Source organism: Melopsittacus undulatus, chromosome 4 (genome assembly GCF_012275295.1).
Source record: "Melopsittacus undulatus isolate bMelUnd1 chromosome 4, bMelUnd1.mat.Z, whole genome shotgun sequence".
In the NCBI taxonomy this organism is placed as follows: domain Eukaryota; kingdom Metazoa; phylum Chordata; class Aves; order Psittaciformes; family Psittaculidae; genus Melopsittacus; species Melopsittacus undulatus.
Window position 1 is genome coordinate 84655579 of NC_047530.1, and position 19759 is coordinate 84675337.

The 19759-nt window shown below is 40.2% G+C and overlaps 1 protein-coding gene across 2 annotated transcripts; it reads left to right on the top strand.

Annotated features, from left to right (window-relative positions):
- Positions 1–146: 146 nt before the first annotated feature.
- IQCB1 (IQ motif containing B1) lies at positions 147–18931 on the top strand. 2 transcript variants are annotated; one of them, XM_034061980.1, is made up of 14 exons: positions 147–203; positions 749–1030; positions 1815–1977; positions 3683–3812; positions 6036–6129; positions 7190–7289; positions 7660–7832; positions 10482–10594; positions 11702–11811; positions 15516–15658; positions 16140–16288; positions 16744–16872; positions 17247–17403; positions 18470–18931. In XM_034061980.1, exons 2-14 carry the CDS (start codon positions 913–915, stop codon positions 18697–18699), a joined length of 1809 nt encoding a protein of 602 aa, XP_033917871.1. In that variant the 5' UTR covers positions 147–203; positions 749–912; the 3' UTR covers positions 18700–18931. The 2 variants fall into 2 exon arrangements, with proteins under 2 accessions (XP_033917871.1, XP_005154123.1); XM_005154066.4 differs by having other exon boundaries at positions 198–277.
- The last annotated feature ends 828 nt before the right edge of the window (positions 18932–19759 follow it).

The following is a 19759-nucleotide window of genomic DNA, read 5'->3' on the forward strand; positions in this document are numbered from 1 at the left end:
CGCACAAAGCCCAGCCCACCAAGGCTGCGATAGGTCCGCGGCGGTGGAGCCCCGCCCCTCTCGGCCATGCGTCATGGGGAACGTGGGTTGGGATTGGACAGAGAGGATGCCCTGGTGTAGATTTCCACCAGTAGAAGCTGCGGAGGCGCTAGCCCTCATGAGGATATGTAAATGACACCCTCCTCCGTTGGGGGAGTTCTGTGGTTGGTGGAAAGCGGCCGCGACCACACAGCTGTGAGGGGTGAAGGAGGGCGGGGAAGCGGTCGGGTTAGAGCCGGTGGGTTCGGTTTTCCAGTTCCACACCCTCCCTGTCCTCCCCTGCCGAAGTGAGGGAGCCCCCGCGCGGCATGAGGCGGATTGGCGATGGGAGGGAAGGGGCTTCCCTCAGGGCGTCCGTGAGGGCCCCGTTGGTGGGGACCGGGGTCGTGGGGACTCCGCGATACCGGAGCGGAGGCCGTGGGGGCGCTGAGGTGACTCGGTGGGGGAAGGCACTTCTCTTTCGCCGCCCTGCTGGCGGGCAGTGCCCGTCTGCCGCCACTTCCATCTCCCCACCCCTCCCCCCCGCGGCTGAGGTGATGCCTGCGGCCCTCGGGCAGACCTCTCACGCTGCCCGCGCCGTGAGGCCTCTCTCGGGCGGTCCTGCTGGAGCCCTGCGCTGCCGGCAGAGCCGGTCCTGCTGCCTGCAGGCTCGAGAGGCGACGTGAGGGAGTGTGAATGGGGCTTTCTCCATGTTCGTTTCCTTTCTCAGGGGGGAGACCTGCGGCCCAGACGCAAAGCGGAGCGTCAGCTTCCCGCCGCTGGTGCTGGAGGCTTGGTGGAAGTCGTGGCTTTAGGACCCCACGCATGCACCGAAGCAACTAAACAAGGGAAGAGGCTTAAATCGATGATCCTGTGGGCTTCCCCCTGTTCCCTATGGCCAGCGCGCCCAGCGCGGGGCTGGTAGCTGCCGACCCCCGGGTACTGGCCTTAGCTGCTCAGGTCACCGAGAGCAGAGAACAGGACATCCCCCTGCTGCTTCTAAAGTTAAAGGGTAATTAACGCCTTTTCTGAAATGAAAGGATGAGGCAGTGAAGTATGGACAGTCCTGCTTCCTTCTGCCTTCTTAAAGACAGAAGGTCTTTCTGAGTATTTCTGACAGAGCAGGAAACTCTGTGAGGCTGAGAATACCGCTATGTTCAGCAAAGTTTAATTTTTCAGCTGGACGTTGAGTGTCATTTGGCTTTGTAACAATAAGAAGGAGATGCTGGGGAGCAGATGGAGAGAAAATCTTTTTCTCCTTCTCAGCTGTCACCGTGTTTACAAGACCACTGCTGATGTGGGCAAGGATCTTGCACATGATCAAATCACTTCTGCCAGTACTTTTGGTAGAGAGATGGAGTGCTTGTCAGTATTCAGTTTTTAAGTCTTATCATAGAAACGCAATCACAAGCTCCTGTGTGACTCCCCCCTGTCTTTCCTTTTGCCACATGGCCACTGCTCATGGAAACTGTAGAAACAAGTTAGGTCCTGTTCTAAATTAGGATGTAATTATAAGGAAGCTATATGTTTCACAGTGGTTGTGGTTTCTTCTGGCATAATAAATTCATACAAATGGGCTATATCCCAGGTAATGTATGTTGTCCCAGTTGTCATAGAAGCTAAAAAATGGATTGTAGCTGTAGGAGTGAAAAATGCTGGGGGGGAAAAGTATGTTGCTGTTAGCTCTTTTAGAATTATCTTAATCGTGGCTGTGTGTACCCATAGATTTTGGGGAAAAGTACTGCATATCAGAATCTCATGCTCCTCTTTGTCTCTTTCCTGCTTTCTTCCTACAGAAATTTTAAGTAGTGCTTCCTTGGGGTCTGAAGAATCAAAAAAACTTAAACAAGATATATACAGTTATGATCTTACTCAGTACTGCATGCTGGTCCTTAGACGAGACAGCTTTCATCTGCCTGGAGGCTGGGCTACTGCTGCCCAGCTAGCAGAGATACTAAGGTAAAAAAAATGCTAAAAAGCTTTCTTCTCGTATTCTTTCTGGCCTTTCATCTTGCTCTTTTTCTTTTCAAGCTGTAATACACTGGCTTCCATCCAGAACTAGGCTTGTTGTTCAGGAAAGGCCAGGGTTAAAGTGCAGGGAGCAGTCAAGAGCAGAGGGGTCATGCGTAGCCTAATTGGTCCTGTTTAATTCATTCACACTGTGTTTTATTGAGCTGGCTGAACTATTTGGTGGGAACACTTTTTGCGTTGGCTTTACCTTTTTTTGTCAACGGTGCTCGTCCATGTCATAGTTCTTACCCAGTCACTGCTAATTTTGAATTGCAGTTATTTTAAAGAGTTTGTTCACTTAGATTTCATCTTGCAAAAATCTTTGGTGTGATTGACTCACAGCTTGGCTTCACTCTATTGAAATATGTATTTAGTAATCCTATTTTATTTATCTATTTGCATTTTCAACATATGAGAGGACCCAGCTCATACAGACTAGACAGCTTGATGTAGTGATAGGGTGAGAATGGCATTATTAAATGTAATTCATAGTTAGTAAATAAGACTACTTTACTTAAATCCCCAATGATGCAGTCTCATTTTCAATGTCAGGAAAAACAGTAAGTTTTAAATTTTTCCTGAGTTATGCTTGATTTTGGCTTAACTAGGGAGCAAAATTCTAAGGCATGAAGCAATTAGGCAACAAGCTCTTATTTATGCCGTATCTGCAGGATGAATTTTTAATGCCAGGAATTTGCAGTAGAAGATGCAAGATTTATCACCAGAGTTGTGTGACAGATACTTAAATAATCCCCTTTAAGCTATTTCAGTTTGCAGAGAAAACCAAAATTTATTTTGGTTATAAAAATGTCCTTTTGTAGCTAGATGAATCTCAGCTTCATGTCTAGAATGTGCTTTCTGAGCCCTTTGGTAAGCAAAGCCTTATGTATGTGCATTCACGAAAAGCTAACCAAGCCTGGGGAAGATGTTGGAAAGCAAAATTCATTAAAAGTTAGGAAGATTTTGGTTTTGTTGCACTAGTAGCAGTGTGCAGTACAGAACTGAAAAGCTTCCCAGTTGTAAAACATGCAGTTTCTTGTAAAAGGCCTTCCAGAAATTACCAACATGTTTGCTGTGAGTAAAATTAGAGAACTGAGATCTGAGGAACTGATTTGTAGCCCATGTGTATTCCTCAGTTAGAGGAAAGATCTAGACAGACTCACAGAAGTTTTTGTGCTAAGTGATATTCTTTAATGTGTATTTTAATTACCTGACCTGCACCCCTGCATCATCAGCCTGCCTTTATCAGGTTTTTGTCTACCTTTTTGGTTTGCTTTCTTTTTCCTTTTATGACCATTGAAGCCCTTCCCTAGCACATGGAGTAAGCCTGAATAGATCCTGTAAAGCTAAAAGGGAAAGTGCATAGGATATTTTTTAAACTTAGACATGCTGTAATAAGTAGCAATATACTTGCTGTTTGCAGCCTGCCACTGATTCCTCTTCCTTTTGAATCAGCTACCTTGGAGCCAGTCACAGCAGTTAACCATTGTTCAGTGTTGAATTGACCCATGCCAGTGAAGCATTTATTCTCTGATGACGTGACATTAATTCAAAGTTGTTCAAACGATATATCTGGACATAAGAATTTGTTCTGAATTGAACCCTCAGTTCAGGTTGATTTTTTGATTTTTTTCTTCTTCTTCCTCCATTTCAGTCATTGTTGTGTAGGACTAGAGGTAAAAGAAGGTCCTGAAGAATTTCACAAGGAATTTCTTCCTTCAGCTATAGACAACCTGCTGGTTTTGGGAAGACGTCTGCAAGTACGATTTATCCGAGCAATGAAGGTATTTAAGTTTTGTAGTTAAAAGAGCAGAGAACCTCTGTAAACCTTCCAGGGTTTCTGTATAAGTAGGGTGTTATTCTAGGAACACTGTATTTTGAACATTTATTTCCCAGAAATTACAGTATTTTTTTATGCCATGGTGCTTTGGAACTGAAATAAGTCATCGTGGAGCATGTAGTCCATTACATGTGCAAAGCTAGTTCGGTACCATATGTTTGTTTAGAGAGTTTGGCTACTACTTTTCACCAGTTTTAAAGGTAGGAGGAAGGAATGCAATTATTAAGAAGTATACTAGAATTAGAGTAGTACAGTAGAGGAAAATGCCTTACAAAAGTTGTCAATACAGTCATGGTAGCATCTTATTAACTTTGCGTTTAATTAGTTCAGTCTTTGTAAAGGCTCTGCTCCTACTGCTTTATTCAGCTTTACAAAAAAAAATGTTTAGGAAGTCTTAAGATTTTAAATCAGATTTGTTGAAGTTTGCTTTGCCGTACAATTTCTGCTGCCAAGTTGGCAAAAAAAATCCCACAATGCTTGTTGCTTCTGAACCTGCACTTTGGGAGCCTCAAAGGCAGACTTTGTGAATTTGTAGGTTTGGACACTTTGTCACATTTCCCTCCCTCTTTGCAGAGAAGGGCTTTGCCCAGCAAGGTTCCCTCATCCTTTTGAAGCATTCTGAGTTGGAGAATCAGGAGGGACAACAGAAAAAACCCCAACAAATAAAACCCATGAATAAGTTAAATAACCAGTCTCATGGATTCTGATAGTTCCTTTTAATATCCCTGTTTCCTGTATTATCTCATTTCTTGGCTCACTGGTTTCTTGCACTTAGGCCAAGTTTTCCTATGGAGTATTGTGATGGACACCAGAACCACAATTATTTCTCAGAAAGTATCAGTAGAGTAACGTATTTTCTCTTAATTCAATACTTAGAAATGCATTTAGTGCTTAAGAAGGAAGCTTCCTGAAGAACATCCCAGGAGACTGAAGTCTTATCCGCAGTGTGTAATTTCCCCCACACTTTCTTATTATGTCTCATCCTGCCTGCTACTTGAGTCATGCTTGTGGGCAAAGATTTCTTTTGAATGCAAATACAGTCTACATTATAATTAGTACTTTGGCTTTTAAACCTTGTGGTCGTCTCAGAGGTGACTGGGCACCCAGACTTGGTGTTTGCTCAGTGGAACTTTGGAAATCCCACTCTACCAGTAGAGATCTATAGTTTATTCTGCCCTCATTTGCTTTTTGTACAAGCCTTTGAAGTCAAGGGAAGTACTGAAATAGCTTTCAGAAACTGACGTGTTGCCAAAACACAGAACAGATAATATTACAGCTTATTACTGTAATTTTGTATCTCTCATTGTCAGTAAGAACCAAATGCAAATTTTAATTGTGACTGATGGCTGGGACTTACAGAATGGATCTAGGAATAGGCTTTCCAGAGTTTCATTTGTGAGCCTGAATTAATCTGCGGGATATCAGGCCAAGTGCTCTGTAACATTTGCCGGCAGTGTACTACTATCAAAAGCCCCCTTGTGGTCCCACACACCAGGATTTCATAGTTCCAGTGGGTCACACCTGGAATACAGCCTCTAGACTGTGCATGTTCATGTGTTCAAACGAGGACTCTTCCTGGTTATTTTTCCAGTCCAGTGTTATCACAGGCAAGCACATAACATAGTTGGTTTAGCAAACTGATCAAACTTCAGCTTAATAGTGATTTGATGTTTGCTCCCAGACCTCCAAGGAGGAAGTGCTTCTGAAGCCTTGCCATGTTAGTTTATAGGAACCTTTTTCATTTTTACTATGTACTTGACCACTTCATGCTTTAATCTTAAGTAAGATTAAAGCTTAAATAATATATCTCCCACTTTGTATTAAATCTGTGATACATTTCTACTGATCTTTGTTTTAGCCCTCCTATGCTATCAAATGGATTTTTTAAGGAGTAAACAAGACTTCTCTCTCCCTGTTACAACTTCTTTCAGGAATAGATGGATTTTTTAATATGATTGCATTGTCTTCATTCATCTCAGGCCTTGAAGGAATCACAAGTTTGGAGGTTTTTTTTGACTGATTCCTACAGTTTCACCAACTTCATTCGGGAATTTGACGAAGTTTTGGTCTCAAATCCCTGAATCATACAAACCTTCCCAACTGCATCAAGCTGAAGTCCTCAGTGAAGATAATGTATGCATGTTTTTACCTACTTGTTTTTGCTTAGGATGAAGAAAAACAGGATTTTTTACGCTGGTTCCAAACAGTAACTGATGCCATCTGCTGGCTGCTCGGTGGGCATATTCAACTAGCAGCATGTGGTAAGGGAAAAGTAAACCCATAAAACACTTGGAAGTTTATTTATGGCAAATACAGGTATCAACAATTAATCTTAAGCTAATCCCCGCCTAGTTTTCTAAATTGGAGTGGATATAAAATCAGTTTCTTACAGTAGTCCACTCAGCAGAAACAGCAATATGGAAAATGGCTAAGGTCCACTAAAGGGGAAATACTAAGGAGTTTCCCTTCTAGTATTTCAGAGGCAAACATTAAAAGTGTTTTCTTGTAATTTTCCTTTGTAATTTTGCACCTTAAAAATAGCTTCCTGATAAGGTACAGTTCATCTTTTTACCTGTGTGTGATTAATATATGCAGAAATTTGGTCAGAGTATGCTGCTGGCCCTGAAAAAGGGATAGAGTTGAAAACAGATTTATGAAGTTGTTACCACGGTGGGAAATTTTACAGATTTTAACAAACTTCACTGTACGTTTCTGACCAAAATAATCTTTCAGTTCAACTAGTGTTAAGCACACTGGTTTTAAAAAGCAGAATTTGTGTTTTTTTCTGATATAGAGCAAAGGATCATAAGATATGTAACTAAAAACACATGTGGCCAGAAAGATTACTAAATATATATACAGTGATACACTGGAATTAAAAAGATGGTGCTGTAATGACATCAGTCGACTTGCATTAAGTAAGCCTGGTGTAACAAAGTGTCGAGGTTGAAGTCCTTATCTTTTCTATATATTGTTGCCACAGTGATAATCCCACTGTTGTAATAAGAAACTGGTACTCATGTAACATAAAAGGTTTTAAAGCCTTTATTCCATTGCAACACCAGTGCCTGAGGGATATCCGAAGGCAGAAAAAAACAGGGCTTAACACGTCTTTTGGATGTTGAAGTAGTTTACTTATGCCTGTGTAAGTTTCACTGTAAAAATTATAAAAGAGGGATTTTGTTCCAGAAGCCGTATCTGACTTTACTTGCTGTGACTTATGTTCCATAATAAAGTTTGTTTGGTTTATGGTATTTTGAAGTCTGGTTCTGATTGAGTGATTTCTTGTTTACTTGGTTTTGGTTTGTTTTGCTATTGCAGTACTGCAAAATGGTCACTTCCTGCAGTTGTTAATAACAGATGATGTTGAAACAGCAATTCTAATGATGTCTGTTTTACACAATCTTTTGAAGGTCAATAGGTTAGTAGTTTTCATATCATTGTTTTCTCCTGTATTTTAAATTTAAAACTCAGTTCATTACTGTTTGGTAAAATAGAATTTCTTCATGTACAAGAATTATGTTGGATTTTTTCCTTACTCTTTCTTGTGGAAATAGAAAAAAGAAAATAAAAGCTATTTTCTTTATTTTGTTAAATTGAGGGAATGGGAATCAGTTGATTGAAACAGTAGTACTGCCTGCGTCAGATTGCTGGGCCAGCTAGCTGGGCATGTGGGCTTGTTGAATGCCTGATTTATCTAAAATCAAGTCACTGTTAAAAAGCGCATAATTTTAATTAACACTTAAATTCTGCCCTGTCTCCCCCTCCCCTTTTCTTTTTCTTCTTTAAAGTTCTGTCTTGCTTCAGGTTGATGAAGAGACCCTTCACTCTGTTTTGGATGAAGTTGTTTATAAGCTTTCAGCTACCACCAATCCTGTCATAGGAAATGCTGCTACAAAACTGCTATTGGTGGTGGCAAAACTTTGCAAGCAGCTTGTGAAGTTACTCACAACTCGCTACAAAGGTTTGTAAACATGCATGACACCAGTAACTTGATCTCTTACATTCACTGTGAAAATAACAAAGATGGAGGTTTCCCATCTCATATAGGATAAGTACCCACTACATATGGAAACTGCAGTGCTGTGTTGGTGTTTTTTTAATCCCTTCTGTTCATTTTCATTGTAGTTTAAGGTGCCACACCTCTTCCTGTTTCCTAGATTTATTGTATTCTGTGTATTGAGGACTCTGCATGTGGCAACTTGTCTCTTACAGCTTCTGTTCATCATTTCCAACTTGATGGTCTTCTTTCTGTGTGATGTTCTGCATCTTTTTTTCCTGTGCAGGTTGGATATTGAGAGATCCTACTAGCGGGGTGCCTGTTACTGCCCCAGTAAGAGCCAGGTATCAGACATCTGCCAGTGTGCTAGGCCTCACTAATCCAGAACCATCAAAGTTTTACTTAAAGCCAACTTCTGTTACAGGTCTGCCAATCTGATAGGTGCTGTTCTGCTACTGAGATGACACCTATGGTTTTATATTCAAGACTGGAATGAACTTTTCCAGTAATTCATAAAATGGGTTTATTGTTTTGTCTCAATGCCTTCAGATGAGGAGGTATATCAGTATGCATATAATTTGCTCCATGTTATTCATTAGTTAATGAGGTGTCCCATTTAATGTTTCTGTCTCTAGCCTGGCAGGGAGATCCAGGAAACCCCTTTGTCCTCTGTCATGCCCTTGGAGACTAAAAAAGAGGCTTTGATGTTTGCCAGGTCTTTTATATTCTGGATGTTATTAATGATCAAAATTACTTGTGAGGAGCCTCAGGTCTTTGGGAACAAGGGAAGTGGGTATGCTAGACAAAAAGGTCAAATTCATTTTTTTTATGTTTGTATTGACTACTTATTAGGCAGTACCAGCCAGATAAACTTCTGGAGCAGACTGGCAGCTTTCCCACCCTTTTGGCTACAGAATTGAGAGAGGAGAGCTTCCTATTGGTATGAAATTAAGTATAAAGTGCCTGAAATTAAGTATAAAGTGCCTAAATCTAGCATCACATTGCAGCTTCACAGGAAGCTGATGTGATAATCTGATCATCCCAGCTGTAGCATGCTGGCTGGTCTGAAGAAATGCACATCTCCATCAGAGGCTTATGCTTTATTTTGCTGTAGAATCACAAGATGCCACAATCATTTAAAGACTCTTCATCTCACTTCTGTGCACATATCCTCTTTCCATTAAGGAAAACAAACAAATAAACCCCAAATTTTTTTCTTTTTTATTTTTTTTCTTTTTTTTTATCTTTTCTTTCCTTTTCCTTTTCCTTTTCCTTTTCCTTTTCCTTTTCCTTTCCTTTTTTCTTTTCCTTTCTTTTCTTTCTTTTTCTTTTCTTTCTTTTTCTTTTCTTTCTTTTCCTTTTCTTTCTTTTCTCTTTCTTTTCTTTCTTTTCTTTCTTTCTTTTCTTTCTTTTCTTTCTCTTTTCTTTCTCTTTTCTTTCTTTCTTTCTTTTCTTTCTCTTTTCTTTCTCTTTTCTTTCTCTTTTCTTTCTCTTTTCTTTCTTTTCTTTCTTTTCTTAAGTTGGAGTCCTTATGTTAGTTTTCACTCAGGCTTTGGAATCCTTTTGATAATTTGAGAAGTAGCAGCAACAAATAAAGCATTACAATGTTTCACCATCTGTGTATCTCCACTCAAGTAACTTGGCTTCACAGTGGCTGAGAGCTTTTGGCAGTATGAGGTACTTCAGTGCAAGCTTTCAGTGGCAGCCTGCTGGAGGTGAGGACATCACCTGGCTCACATAGAATCATAGAATAGTTAGTGTTGGAAAGGACCTCAAGATCATCAATTTCCAACCCCCCTGCCATGGGCAGGGACACCTCACACTAAACCATGTCACCCAAGGCTCTGTCCAGCCTGGCCTTGAACACTGCCAGGGATGGAGCATTCACAATGTCCCGTATCTCCAAGATTAGCATGGTCTTTATATTGGGTTTCTGGGAGGGCGTGGTCCTTAAATCTGTGTGTGTTGACACAGCTGAGAGGCACTCAGCCTCTGGGATTTGTCTGATACAAAGCTAAAAAAGCACATGTTACTGTCTTTTTGTATCCTTTGTGCAGCACAGGGAGTGTGCATGTGTGTGTATTGTCAGGGGAACACAAATGTCCTTTTTAGCTACTGCAGACCTAAAAAGCTGTTTTGTCTCAGGGATTGGATGCACATGTATTCACAGTTAGACTGAGCTATGCAGATAAGACATCAAAGAATTCCAGTTATAAATAATTTTTTATTATGAAAAATACAAAAGCAGTGCTAATAAAACCCGGCACTTGTATTGTACTTTGCATCCTTGTAGAACCTTAAAATGACTTACTGATAAGACATTGAAAGTACATTGATAATGTAGCTGCCAGTCTTGTAGACATGAAAGTGCCATGGACATACATAACTGTGGTCATGGCATTATACTTGTCTGTGATGGCTGGAACACCAGATATTCATTGATAATAACCTGCATTGAAACAGAAAGATGACTGATTTAACACCTTCAACTCTACTGTTCCTGTGCATGTAGAATCAGATTTGACTTTTTTTACTTTAAAATTGTTGGTTTGAAATCCTGAAAAGAAAAACTCACCTTAGCAGTATCACATGCTGCTTTTCTCTCTTTCTTAGGATTAAAGGGGCTTTTAAGTGAACAGTGGACTGGCAAAGGATTTGACAGGGATCTTAGTCAACTTTTGGATCTCCTGTACTTGGAACAATCCAATGGAAAAGGAGAAATACAGGTGCTGAAGTTTAATGAGACTTTTATATGTTAAATCCTAGTTACATGTGATTTATATATGTTTAGAATGGATTTACTCTATCACTTTGACAGTTTTCAAAGACTAGTTTATATTTTCACTATATTAATGAACTTTAAAATTTCATAGCTATTTTTTTCCCCCTCCATCATTTTAGAAGGCATCAAGAAATTGCTCAATGAGCAAGGGACAGTGACTTGAGAGATTGACTTTCTGTTGCAGATTCATTGTAGATTTCTATACAGCCATAGGTGGGGGGGGGGGATTATGATGGATCATTTTTGTTAAATACAGACCAAAAATAACTGTCTGCTTTTTTCACATCACTGCTACAAATTTAGATCTCTCAATTCTAGGCAGCGTTCACGTAGAATCAAGTCATGTAGAGGAAATGCTCAATAAGAAGAGCTGGGGTGTGTTCCCTGTACATGAGGCATCATGTGTTCTACAAGTCTCTTCACAAAATTTTACATGCAGGTTTCTCAGAGATAATGCTTTAAAGGAAATCAGGTTATAGCTGTAGAGACCTACTTTCATCTTCAATAGCACAGTGTTCTGTGGTTTTGTTGGGGTTTTGTTTGCTTCTTTCTTTGAGGGTTTTGTTCGTTGTGGGCTTTTTAAGAAATCCATTTAAAAATAGAATTGATTTTTTTTTTGATCATGCTGCAGATGTCACATTCTTCCTCTGCTCATTCTCCAAACTTGCCTTTCTGTCCTCTCTAGAGTAGGTATTTTGATTGAACTACCATTTGAAATATCAAGTGTTTCAGGTGTTTTAAATACAATTTTCTAACGTTGTTTAATGCAGCTAATACATACTTTATGTTTGTGCTGTAGATTAATTTGTTTCCCACAGAGAGCATCAATCCAGGTGATCAGATTAGGTACCTTTAGAGAAATACAGGGTTCAGGATAGCAACTGTCTTACAAGACCTGAAGTTCCTCAAGCTGTTAAAAATACTAAATTTTGATGCATTTGAAAACTGGGATCTTTTTGCCAAATGTTGAAATTGTTCCAAATACGCAAGCATTAATAGCGGGCTTTTTTATGCAGAGAAAATATTCTAGCAACTGCTTTATTCATTTCAGAGGCAGCATCAAGCAGCTTGTATAATCCAGGCTATGTGGAGGGGATTTCAGACAAGGAAAAGGCTGAAAAAACTACCCCAAGCTGTGACTACTTTACAAAGAAGCTTCAGGTAAACAGTATGGTTTTATAAAAAGCACTAAAGAGAAGGATTAGTAGGAAGGTTTGGTTTTGTTTTCCTCAGGTTACAGAGTAACAGGAAGAATTTGGCTCATGTAATCCAATGTCCTTTTTGAAGTAGGGCTTACCAAGAGTTCCTTCCTCTTGAAGATGCCTTTTTCCAGTCAGCTGTTATTTTTGAAGCATAAAGGTAACACAGTGCCAATATGAGCTGTTTCACTACAGATTCTTGTAGCAGAAACATCCGAAGTGTGCTTTTCCAGCAGGACAAAACTGCCACTTCTGGTGCCAAAAGCTCAAACTGTCCCTTCCCCAGCTGCCAAACTTCTCTGTGAAAAAAACTTGTGTCTATGACACTTTTGTATGTTTTCTGTGTATTTCTGGCACATGGAAAACTAAAAGTGAGCCACTCTGTATTATAGGATTGCACTAAACAGAATTAGAGGATGATGTACTGGTAGTGGAATAGTTAACCTGTTCACAGTTAACTTGACACAAAATTCCACCATAAACTGAATGTGGAGCAGTCCTGGAGTTTTCAATCTGCTATGCCAGAATGCTGCAGAAACCAAAGCCCATAGTGCTTGCTTAGTATAGTGCTTGCAAGACCTTGTTCCTCATTAATATTTGAAATCTCTGACTCTCAGAAGTGGGGTCATTTCAGTGACCTAGAAATAGTATCCTCTGACTTGAAGCACCAGAGAAGAATGAAGCTACATAAATGATTCTTGTCTTATTTGAAGTAGGATTTCAGCAGTAATGTTAGCACATGTTAGGCTAACTCCTGAGAAATGTAGTGTGAATTTAACGTAGGTCAAGGGTTCTAAATCAAGTTCAGATTCCATAGCAAATTTTTTTCAATCTTTTTTTGTGTATATTGAGCATTACCATGTCAAAGCTAGATTCTAGAAATCAGTCAAATCTCATTGCATTATGATCAAGGTGTTAGAAAGCAGTTATGATTTGTTGTCTAGACTGGCATTAAGAAGATACTGGACTATCTAGGATGTCATCTTTAAATTCTTGAAGGTTTGCAGGGACAAGCATTGTGCCTATGGAGGGCCACTAGCTACTCCAGCTTTTGGGCTAGAATACCAAGGATAATGTCCTTTTCACTCCTTTCTACTGCACCATGCACTTTGAGGCAGTATTTCTGCCCTCATCAGGCACCTTGCAAGCCTGCAGTGAAAAATCAGAGCCCAGAAAACTTGGATCCCAGAAAACTTCACATACCATGGTGAAGCAGAAGGGAAAGGGTGGTGAGGCTGTCAGCAGTCAACAAGCTACTTGACTTTCCTGTGTCATGATTCCAGCATGCGTCTTAAGTAGTTCTTGAGTCATTTAAATGGACTTTTGAATATGTTTGTTTAATATTGAGAGGAATAGAAATGCATTCATATCCTTGCAGCTGTGTGTTTATGGCTCAGTCAGTCCCAGTGTACTGAGTAAATATAGTAACTATACCACTACAGTATTGGATTTTTTCTGTCTAGGTCAAAGCTGCAGTTAGTGTTATGCTGAAAAATAGTGTAAGTACAACCTCAGAAAAGCTTTCAAGAGGTCCTTTTAATTTTTAAGAGTGAGGGTTTGATTATATTCACAGATTTATTTTAGAACAAGTGTGGTTAAATATTCCTGAGGTTGAAACTCCAAACGTGGCTCACCTGCACTCACCTGCTCACCTGCAGCTGCAGTGGAACATCTTAAAATCTGCATGTCATATTTTAGAGAGATGATCAGAGGGAGGCTGATCTGTGCCATGAACTACGAAGGAAGCTTGGATCTTATTTTCTGTGTCTTTTGCTTCTGTTCAGAGGCATTTCTCTGTCACAATGTGGTTTTGTGCAAACGAATATGTCTTATTATTAGGAGGAACGGAGAATGAAGAAAAGCACGTGTTTTGCAGATTTCACAGGAAAGAACCGGTATCAAAGAAACATTTAAATACCTGACAGACACTGTTGGTAGTTTCACAGATGCACATCTGAGAAGTTCATGAAACATTCTTGTAGTTTCCTACCTAGTGGAGCTGATAAAAATGTCTAGGGGAAATTACTAATGTCATCAAGAGTCCTGTCTGAGCCTGTGCCATCATTCCACTTAGAAGTGTAATATGTACCTGCCTGAATTAAAAATGTGAAGATTTACAGCTCTAATTCACACAGATGCATTGGCTAAAATTTCCTGAAGACTGTTCTGATGTAATCATATATGTCATGATCTGTCTTGGTAGGTAGCTGTGTGGGCACACTTTAAGTCTGCATTACTGCCATAAAAGAATTACAGTCTCTCAATTTGTGGTGGAGGTTCTTTTATTAGTTAGGGCCAGAAATTTAAATCCAGATCATCAGTTTTACACAATAGCTTCCACCTCACTTTTTCCCAGCCAGTTGCAGAGCTTAAGGAGAAAGTATGGTTGGGGAAAATTATAACTCAATATATACTTGTGATGGGGAACTTGCAACTCAGTAGTACTGTGAGTCTAAAGGTAAGTGACATGCAGCAATACCAAATTTGCTGGACATTAGTTCTAGTCTAGCCTTTTTAATCCTTTCTGGCACCCTTTAGGCTTGTGCTCTGTCCATCCGTTCTCTTTCCTAGTGCTTCAGGTGCTCCTTTTGTTGTCTCTGCAAGAATCCTAGAGGAGAGCAGAACTCAAGGCTGTGGGACCAGTGGGGTTACTCATGCCTTGAGTGGGCAAGTGATTTTGCTGTGATAGAAGAGGAGGGGTCACATCATTACCTTATTATGGAGTAAACTTGTAAAGTTTTAAGCATGAAGCTGCTAATGAGGTCAGGTCAATTGGGATGAGAAGGGGTAGTGAAGGGAGGGGGAGTCCTGGCTCACAAATCCTCATGTGTCTCTGAGATGGTGTCGAATTGGTCTCTGTAGTTATAGGTACCAATACATCAGTATAGTTAGTATTAACATAGTGGTCTATATACTAATATGTTAATGTATATAATTGATATATAGGTAACTTAAACACTCTGGGGCCAGTTACAGAATTTTCAGTTGTCTCACCCATGAAACATCTGCTGGGACTTTTCCAATGGCAATTACAGTGGGGCAACGTCCTAACATCAAATTGCAACAAGTAGTACAGAACAGGAAGAATTCACAAGAAAATTATTTCCTGGCGTTCTGTTAACAAAGTTGATGGAGAAAATGCATCAGAAGAAAAAAAATCCCTCCAAATTGAAGAAGTAAGCCTTAGCAGCAACATTCTGATACAGTCAGTACGAAAATCATAGTATGATTATGGAAAGCAGGTGCCATGCATGCTGATGGATGCACTAGAAAAGGTAATGGGGCACATGACTAATGTTGCTTTACCTCTTCCTCAAATGATGGAATCAAAATTGTTGTTCTAGTTCGTGCTGGCTGTGCATGTCCCACATGGAGCATCATTCTCTTCTGGGTCCTTAGAACTTTATCTTAAGTAAAAGTATATCCTCTGGTTTAATACGACGTTTTGTGACTGGCTAAGTTTTTCATGGCTGTAGATAGCGTGGTGATTTGTTAGCTTGCAGTGATTTCTCATTGTTCGGTTTGGTCCTGCAGCCAACAGCTGGGATGGCAGATTATTTTGTGGATTTCCTCCCTCAATACTGGACCATTTAACACAAAGAGAAAGAGAGATTCTTTTAAGGAACGTACAACTTAAGCTAATTTTAATGTATTTGTGTATTGCAGAGCCAAACGGGAACAGGAGCTGCAGCATTTGAAAAAGCAGAAGGAAGATGAGGCTCTAAAACTGCAAATGCAACTTCAGAGGCAGAGGGCCATGAGACTGTTCCATGAACGACAGCTGGCCTTACTGAAAATAATTCATGCCGGTATGATTTATATTTAAACTATATTAGAAGATAAAGCTGTCTCTGTCTCCTCAAGAACAGTTTCTTCAAATTATTTCCTAATCTTGGGTGTATGCTTGCACTGTAGTCTTACTGTCTCTTCTTCTGACCCAGTTACCTGACAGAGAACATGCTAATTCTGCAAGGGCTCAGTAACTACTGATCAAGATCTGCTGCCTTCAAAACAGTGCAGGAGAAAGGGAGATGAGTTTTCTTGAGTTACAAAGCTCCACTGCAGCTACAAGTCTTGAGACATAGAATCATAGAATAATTAGGGTTGGAAAGAACCTTAAGATCATCCAGTTCACCTCACACTAAACCATGTCGCCCAAGGCTCTCTCCAACCAAGGCCTGAACACCGCCAGCTTTTTTAGTACTATCTAGTTTAAATAGAGTAAAAATGTAACTTGTTGGGAGATTCCCAACCCACAGTCTCATAACTGTAGTTTTGTTACATTTGTAGGTCAGGTAGATAAGTACATGGAGGAAACGGAGGAGAAATCAGCATTAACTATCCAGAGATTCTGGCGAGGATATAGAGCAAGAAGAAATTTCCATCAACAGAGACAATCTCTTAAGGAGTATAAAGCAGCTGTTGTCATCCAGAGAGCAGTAAGTATATACTTTGTTCTAACGTTCTGTAGAGCTGAGTGGATTATTGCAATGCCTCGGAAAGCTCTGTTTATTCTCTTACTGTTGATGTAGCCATAATTTATTAGAAAATTATTCACAGAATGACAGTCTAGAGTCACAGGTTGCTTTGACATGTTACACCCTGCATAGATTACAAAGCTTAATACAGACTTATATCTAAAATATAAGAGCTGCCACTATGAAATGCAATGTTGGAATTTCACCATTGTACAGCTGAGTCAGTAGTTTATTATGAGTGTTCTTACTATTTCGCACTCATGCTGACCATTGTATGTTGTCTTTTCAGCATCACAGCTACACTTGTGCTTTAACAGATACAGGACTGGAAAATTTTTGTTTCATTAATTGATTACAAAGTGATAAGACAAACTTCCTGTCTGTGATTATCATATTCTCATATATTCTTTACAAAGGCTTGTAAATTCCTGGAAAAACGAAGAAGAAGGAGATCTCTTTCTCCTTGGAAAGATCCCAAGGGACTGACTGATGAGCAGAGACTAGCTTTGCAGCAGAAGGTGGATGACTACATCAAATTGCATCCGGTCTGTTTCTTAGTCATTTCATAATTTGCATTAATGATGCAATATTACATACTGTAGAGATGAAATATCGTCAGCTTCATAAATTCAAGATAATACATATGGGATATGCATAAATTAACCCTGCTGTTTCACAGCAAGACACTGAGATATTGGGGATTTTAACCATTAGTCTAATAAAAAGGGTCAAAGCAAACTGTAATTGGAAAATTTATATACTTGATGATGGATAGCTTTGGAGAGAGCTGCAGAGGAAGCAGAGTTACTGAGTTAACAATTAAGAATAGGATTTGCATTCCTTGTTTAGACATTATTCTGCTCCCAAAAGATTTAAAGTAACCAGCTCCTAATGGTAATAAACTGTTATTCTCCTACAGGCTTGCCAAATGTCAGAAGAAAGGAGTAAAGAATTACATATGCAGGCCCAGGAAAAGCTGGCACAGTTCCTGCTGAGGAGCAGACTGGATCAGAGAGCAGCTCAGCGAAGAGAGACGTTGCTGGTTCAGGTCAACACTGATGTGGAGCTACTAATGAGTATGTGACTGTTCTGGTCATGGTTTTAATTACCATTTGGATTAAACTAATTTAGAAAGAAAACTAGAGGGAATGGTGGTAAAGCCTCATTTCAAAACTGAAATGTCTTTCTTCCTGTGCCATATGCCTTATCTTTATATTTAGGCTTTGTTAGAGGTTACCAAAGCATTGCTACATGCTAAGTGTACACACCTGCTTTTCAAGGAACATCATCTTCTGCTAAAAGTCTCTCTCTGATATGTTCACACAAAAAGCAATGGCCCTGTAAATAGCATTAAAATTTCTAAGAAGGAGATCTTGCACAAGCCTCCTCTTCTACATTTGTTTTGCTTTGGTTTGTGTTGTTGTTGTAAGCAAGCCATTCGCTGAAGTGTTCTCACCTTTTTCAGATAAAGAGGGAAATCTTTGAACTATGAATTCCAAGTCATGTTTTCATTCCCTCCAGCCTGGCTTTGTTTGAAGCAGAATTCACTCTTGTGCTATCTTAATTTCAGACAAGTAGCCCAGAGTGAGAGTGAAAATAGCAAACTACAGCCACCAGAGTGCACCCAAGCTAGACAAAATTCAGCAAGTTACTGAATTCCATTATCTAGTCTGTCATGTACTGTGTCACTGAAGCTCATCGCTCCCTGACCAGGCAAATCAGCAACATACTTTTGCACTGGACTGGGTCCTCCAGGCAAGGAGTTTGCTGCACCAGAGTGGTGGAAGCACTCTGCTGATGTCACCTCACACCAGGAGTGCTGACTCAGCATTAGCATCCAGGAGCTCCTCTTAAGTCATACTTTCACAAGAAGTCATTTTGGTGGATGTCACCACTGCACCTGAATGAAAGTCCTGCTTTCTCTTCCTTCCTCTCCCTCCCCCATTATGTATGTATTTTCTCAGATTAGCTTTCATCTGGATCACTTTTCCAATCAGGTATATAATGCAACCATAAAATTGTGATGCCAGCATAGGGAAAGGAGTGATCTAGAACAGTGAGAAAAGTGTGAGCATAGTGCTGCTTCTTCTTTTTGTTTGAAATATTCTTAAGACCACAAACAAAAAAATCTTATTTTTACAGATGCTCCAAGGTTAGCAGAGACCACAGAAAAAGATCTTGATGTCTTTATGAGTCGATCAGTCCCTGTAGCTACCAAGGCAAGACAATCACACAACACTATGCTGAAATACACTCGCTGGCCGTGGTGGAAGAAGCTTGGAGATGAGTTTGTGGAGGATGATGTCACTCCTGATGATGATCTAAATGCAGAACTGGGAACTCTATTTATTGGTGGAAGGAAATCCTGTTAGGTAACAGGCAGAAGAATAATTTACTCAACCAGACTCATGGCTTGCACCATGCATTCACCTGTGTGAGATTTTAAGGAGAAAGATTATCTGAATTCTTAGACGAAGCACTGACAAAGACCAAAGCCCTATTTTAGTGCATTTGACTTCTCTTATTAAGAATCTTATTGTACATCAATATTTAGATCCTATTTATTGTGCTATGGTAAATAGGATTTATATGCTGCAGTTGTAAATGAGGATATTTTGTAATTTGTATCACTTTAAAAGTAAATTCATAAGCTTTCGCTTTTCAGTTCTTATTCACACACGGATGCATAAAGAATTACGCCATTGTAAAAACCTGGGCTTTTATAACAAGGCCTTTGATAAGGTGGTGTGCTTTGAGATGAAGATGGGTTCAAAACAGACCAAGACACCAACAAGAAGTCAAGCAGTGAGAAACTGAATGTGAGCTGGCTTCAGTGTGCGCTCACAGCCCAGAAAGCCAACCGTATCCTGGGCTGCATTGAAAGGAGCGTGACCAGCAGGTCGAAGGTGGTGATCCTGCCCCTCTACTCTGCTCTTGTGAGATCTCACTTGGAGTATTGTGTGCAGTTCTGGTGTTCTCAACATAAAAAGGACATGGAACTGTTAGAACAAGTCCAGAGGAGGGCCATGAGGATGATCAGGGGACTGGAGCACCTCCTGTATGAAGACAGGCTGAGAAAGTTGGGGCTGTTGAGCCTGGAGAAGAGAAGGCTGCATGGAGACCTCATAGCAGCCTTCCAGTATCTGAAGGGGGCCTACAGGGATGCTGGGAAAGGACTCTTCATTACGGACTGCGGTGACAGGACAAGGGGTAATGGGTTAAAACTTAAATGGGAAGTTTAGATTGGATGTAAGGAAGAAGTTCTTTACTGTTAGGGTGGTGAGGCACTGGAATGGGTTGCCCAGGGAAGTTGTGAATGCTCCATTCCTGGTGGTGTTCAAGGCTAGATTGGATATGGTTTAGTGTGAGGTGTCCCTGCCCATGGCAGGTGGGTTGGAACTTGATGATCTTAAGGTCCTTTCCAACCCTAAC